This window comes from Pleurodeles waltl, chromosome 3_1, assembly GCF_031143425.1.
Source record: "Pleurodeles waltl isolate 20211129_DDA chromosome 3_1, aPleWal1.hap1.20221129, whole genome shotgun sequence".
Classification (NCBI taxonomy): Eukaryota; Metazoa; Chordata; class Amphibia; order Caudata; family Salamandridae; genus Pleurodeles; species Pleurodeles waltl.
In genome coordinates this window covers 861,571,808-861,577,807 of record NC_090440.1, presented here as the reverse complement: position 1 = coordinate 861,577,807, position 6,000 = coordinate 861,571,808, and the positions used below count along the sequence as shown (strand labels likewise).

The 6,000-nt window shown below is 40.0% G+C and overlaps 1 protein-coding gene across 1 annotated transcript in view; it reads right to left on the bottom strand.

The window, feature by feature from the left end:
* Window positions 1-267: 267 nt before the first annotated feature.
* The window catches only part of LOC138284704 (gap junction alpha-4 protein-like), a 71,102-nt gene continuing 65,369 nt past the window's right edge, over window positions 268-6,000 (bottom strand). The window contains exon 2 of the mRNA XM_069223785.1: window positions 268-2,372. Within this exon, the coding sequence (XP_069079886.1) occupies window positions 1,371-2,360 (990 nt within the window). The 5' untranslated portion in view covers window positions 2,361-2,372 and the 3' untranslated portion in view covers window positions 268-1,370. The remainder of the gene's footprint in view (window positions 2,373-6,000) is intronic.

Genomic DNA, 6,000 nt, shown 5'->3' with positions numbered 1-6,000 from the left:
GATGTGGTGAAAATCTCCACTGCTTTTAGCCTGGCACTTACTTTTTGAAAAAAAAAGATAGTACTTGATCACCAGCGTACAATTGCAGAGCAAAACCTAAAAATTGCAATTACCAAGCACAATCAGTTATTTCGTTGGCAGATAGTTTTAGTAATGAAATACATTCAGCAGAGTCTTTCCATCTTTGCCAATAGGCTCAAGGGATTTTTGATTGGAGACCACGAACGTGTTGTTGATCAAATATTTTTATTTTATTTTGGTGGCTCTAACAAGAACTAACTCTTTAGGTAATATAAATATAGCACTACATCCCTACAGTGCAACCGGCTATGAAAGATTTTACAATCTGTTCTGTTTATTGCATGACAAAGATTTGCAAAAATATTTTATGTATATATATATATTATTTATTTTTAAGAAACGAGAGAAACCAGAGAAACTGATGCTTGCGAGTCGTAATTTACAAACAAGTGCATAGGTTTCAAGTCAAAGATTAACTCAATACTCCAAATAGAATCAGAAGGAAGACAAAAAATTGCCATTACAGCATGGGCGCAAGCTGCTACAACACAAAGCTTGTTAGTGAATGGGAGCTTCATCCAGAAACGGAATGCTTACATAGTTCCAGAGTTCCCTTCTTAAATATGGACAGCTCTTCTCTACTGGAATGACATACCTCGGCCAACATGATATATACGCACTGTCCCAACGTGAGTGAAAATACGCAGTAGACATTGCTTTGTCTCCTACAAAGGTAATAATGTAGTTTTTCACCGACTGCAAAACACAAAATTGGAAAACATAACATTTTTACTACAACACCTATACAATAGTGCTTTAGAGAAAGCATGTTTCTCCTCAAAGAGCAAACATAAAAAAAACAAAAAACGAATGTTCTAGCTGTCTGGCATTAGGATTCCCAAGGTTGTTCCACTCAACAGTTTTGCAGATGCACAATCCCACACATTCCCCCCATTATCTGGGGTGTCACTTACACCATTACCAACAGCCACAAGCATACAACTGCGCTCCAACAAATATTTTTTGCCTGCTGGTGGGCATTCTTCCAAAACGTGTTCAAGTGTTTTGCTAATTTCCCAGTGTTGTCAGGACGCTTTCATAATAAGTAGCTTTATGAGCTTAATTGACAAAGAAATTCTTTAGAATACTTGCTTTGGCAGAAGTTGTTTCACAAAACAGAAGTCTCTAAAAGTTGCTCACAAAAAAGCACATCGAATTTCAATGTGGCAGAAATTCAGAACTCCTGTCTTAGCTCTCTTGTTATGTGCGCTGGCATGAGGAAAAAAAAACAAGTTAACCCAAGTAGTGACCACCATGAGATATGAACACCAGCGAGGAAGCCAAGATTCTTAAACATACTCTTGTTTAGATATAGAGCTACCAACACCACTGGATGGACCGTCAACAGCATCAGCTGCCACCATGAAGAGGTCGCTCTGGGATAACCGGTCAAGGGCATTCTTTTTGTACTGCGGGGCTAAGCACTGCTCAGTGCTGAAGTTGGCCCAGTTCTGCTCATTGGATGACTTGCAGAATAGAGGTGCTGGGCGGTTTGTGTTCATGGGAAGGTGTGAGCAAGAACCATCTCGGAAGGGCTTAGTAGAGACCTTGTGGACTTTATGTGGGAAGCCTGGGATATCCCCTGTGGAATAGGCAGAAACTAGCTGAGAGTTGTTCTTTCCACGCATGCTTTTACAGACTAGATGGATAAGCTCAAGTAGATTGAGAACCAGCGATATCAGAGATACGACCATCATGAAGATTATGAAGATGGTCTTCTCAGTAGGACGCGAGACAAAGCAGTCCACTTTGTTGGGACATGGGTCTCTTTCACAAATATACACTGGGGGCATCACAAACCCATACAAGTACCATTGGCCCAGCAGAAATCCACTCTCAAAAAACATTTGGAAGAGGACGCTAACAATATAAGTGATCATCAAAGTGCCTTGAAGCTTTATTTTTGTCTGAGGAGGCTCTTCAACATGCTTTGACTGGAGCATTCCCAGCGCTTGTTCCTTCTGCTTTTCTTTTCTCCTAGACAGATACATGACGTGACCGAGGTACAACAGTGTTGGCGTGCTTACAAACAGGAACTGCAGCACCCAATAGCGAATATGAGAGATGGGGAAGGCTTCATCGTAGCACACGTTGATGCAACCAGGCTGCAGAGTGTTACACACAAAGTCTGACTGCTCATCTCCCCAAACAGACTCGCCGGCCAACCCCAGGATCAAGATGCGGAAAATGAAGAGCACCGTGAGCCAGATCTTGCCAATAAACGTCGAGTGCTCTTGGACTTCGTCCAGAAGACTTTTCAAAAGGTCCCAGTTACCCATTGTGCAGCAAGCCTGTGGAGAAAAATGCAAAATCCATTTTACTTTTCAAATATTTGACGATATTGTTATCATTGAAAAGTACATGCATCTTTCATTAGGTATTTGCATGATAAAGAAACTACTTCTTAGCGCTGCTGAAGTTTTGACGGTGCCACAAGCTGGGAAGAAATGGGTAACTGAGCTTTTAAACAATGTTTTCGGTATTGGGTATTAAAATCACTGGTGCAGGCAACACGCCAGATGGCCCCTGACATATCTATGGTCATGCATTAAACACAAGCAAACTTACAGGTCTAAAGCCAACCTGTAATTCGGACTTGACGTTCCCGTTAAATAGACAGTTCTAAACCAAACAAAGTTTTCGAAAGGCACAAAGCATTGAATGGATTCCTATTTGTATATTTGAACAAAAACTGATCGCAACATGGGTGGTAAGAGAAGCTCCCATTTTCCTTTTAACTGGTCACAAGTGGAAACATTTTATTATTACATTTTACCAAACAAAATCTTGAAAAAGCGTTGAACACCTTGTGGATTATTTCGTAGAAGCCTCTTCCATCTGCACGGCCCTCAAACCCATTATCAATATGTTCAGCTGGGCTAGATAAAAGATGGTAACTCTGCTCCCGTTATTGTGAGGAGTGGAGAAAAGGCAATTGTTGCAACAGATCACAAAATCCTGCACTACTACAACTTCTCTTTGAACAGCTACAGTCCTCTGATGTTCAAATTGATGGCTAAGGGTATGCAACACAGTATTACCAAGAGCAATGGATCTACACGGTTGTGAAATGATTCACGGATGATCACATCTATGGCATACGTGAGAACCGGAGATTTCAAAAGGGGTTGGCGGCTATAGAGAGGGACTGTAAAGACAAGTATTAATGGAATTGATCAAGTTTTCAGGACAACCACTATATTGCCTTCAGGTTCATTGGACCTGATTCACAAAGGGCCTCCGCACCTGTGGCGGAGGCCCCACAATCATGGGAGGGCCTGGGCACTTGTGACAGAATCTCCATAATGTGAATTCTCACTGTGGAGATCCAAACACGAGTGCAGAGACTTCACCACAACTGCAGGGCCTCCGCCATGAGCGCAGAGGGCCTTTGTGAATCGGGCCCATTGCCTTTAGATGAAGTAAATGTTTATAGATCCTGAAAATCTGTCAAGGATGTAGTTCTCCTGGAACTATGTGGGACGTCCTAGGAGTTTTACAGAGCATCATTGGGTGGGTTCAAACTCAGAGGCTGGTTCATAAAGCTGCTAGATGGATGTAACACTAGCTGCTCAGGTTATAAGAGTGCCATGTATTGAGTGCTTACAGCATTTAGAGATCAGGGTAAGCGAGCAGTTGGCAAGTGTATGGGAAGCCGTTTATGTCAAAATTACAGCTCCCTATATAGGACACCTCCTGGAATGCATAGCCTGTTGCAAAATGAATATGACATACACCAGAATGAATGTACTATGTGTCAAAATAAATATCATACCTGGCAGAGTGAATCTGACTTGATCCAAAACAAATATGAAACCAGGCAAAGTGAATATGCTACTTAGTGATGATTATGAATAACTCACACTCCGAACTGAATAAGAGATATACTGAAATATGTATCAATCACACTGAAATAAATATGGCCCTCACTGTAAATATTAAAGCAATCACTGAAACGCATACAATATTTGTCAAAAAGAATGCAACATTTCTTGAAATGACTGACTAATGCCAAGAGGAATATGACACACAATGGAATGAATATGACAGCTTGAAATGAATATAAGGTACTGAAATGAAAATGCATTATTCTGAAAGGAATATAATGTGCAATGAACATTACATTTATAAAAAAAATGAATATGGTTTGCATTGAAAGTATTATGACACACATTGACATGATTATGATATGTTTTGCAATTGGTATGAGTCATGGTAAAATCAATATGATGTGGTAATATGAATGAGACCTCTATTGAAAGGAATATTACACATGCTAAGATGAATATGACATGAAATGAATGAGCCCTTTTGAAATTAATTTAACATGCCTTAAACTGAATATGACCAATGCAGACATTAAAATGAAACTTGTCAAAATTAATGTTATGCTTTGAAATCAATATGATACACATCGACATGAATATTGCATATATTAAAATGAATTTGACCTTTGTTGAAATGGATATAACACGTTAAAATTATAATGTCAGGTGTTAAGATGAATATGACATCCACTGACACAAATATACCATTCGTTTAAACCAATATGACACATGTTAAGATTTATATGAACCATTTTCAAATGAATATGACATCTGGTGAAGTTGATATGACCCATATCAAAATTAATATGACATTCATTAAAATTAATATGACATTAAAATGGATATGAAACTATATGAGATAAATATAGCACGCTTTGAAATGAATAAAGCACATATTGAAATGAACACAAGCCATGTGTAAATTAAAATGCTCACTGTTTAAATGTGGCTTGAATCGATGTTTATTTGCTTTAAAATTAACAATGCATACTGAAATTCATATTATATATTCTGAAAGGATATGAATTAAAATAAATATATGTTTTCGACTATGTGCTACATTTAGTTTTTGCTGGCTTTCGGACCCTGAGCACTTCACCACTGCTGACCAGTGCTAAAGTGCAAGTGCTCTCTGTCTAAATGGACCTGATGATTGGTTTATCCATGATTGGCATATTTTTTTTTACCAGTAAGTCCCTAGTATAGTGTAACATGTGTGCCCAGGACCTGTAAATCAAATCTACTATTGGGCCTGCAGCACTAATTGTGCCACCCACATGAGTAACCCTGTAAACATGTTTCAGACCTGCTACTGCAGTGGCTGTGTGCAGTTTTAACCTGCCATTTCAACCTGCAAGTGCACCCACTTTCCAGGCCCAAACCTTCCCTTTTACTACATGTAAGGTACCCCTAAGGTAGGCCCAAGGCAGCCCCATGGGCAGGGTGCAGTGTATTTAAAAGGTAGGACATATACTGGGGTATTTTACATGTCCTGATAATGAAATACTGCTGTAGGAAAGTACCATCATCCTTGGCATGTTACCCCCATTTTTACCTGTATGTCAGAATGTTTCTGCCCATCTCACTGGGATCCTGCTGGTCAGGACCCCAGTGCTCATAGTTTATGGCCTAATGTGTGTGTCTGTATAGTGCTTGACTGTCACTGAGGCTCTGCTAATCAGAACCTCAGTGCTTATGCTCTCTCTGCTTTTAAATTTGTTACTGTAGGCTAGTGACTTAATTTACAAATTTCAATTGGCACACTGGACCCCCCTTAATAAGTCCCTAGTATATGGTACCCAGGGCATTGTGGTTCCAGGAGATCCATATTTGCTGCAGCATTTCTTTTGCCACCCAGAGGGAGCTCAGACACTATTTCACAGCCATTTCACTGCACTTAAGCAACTTATAAGTCACCTATATGTCTAACCTTCACTTGCTGAAGGTTAGGTGCACAGTCACTAAGTGTGAGGGCACCCATGCACTAGCAATGGTGCCCCCACATAGTTCAGGGCGATTTCCTGGGACTTTGTGAGTGTGGGGACACCATTACACACGTGCATTACATATAGGTTAATACCTACATGTAGCT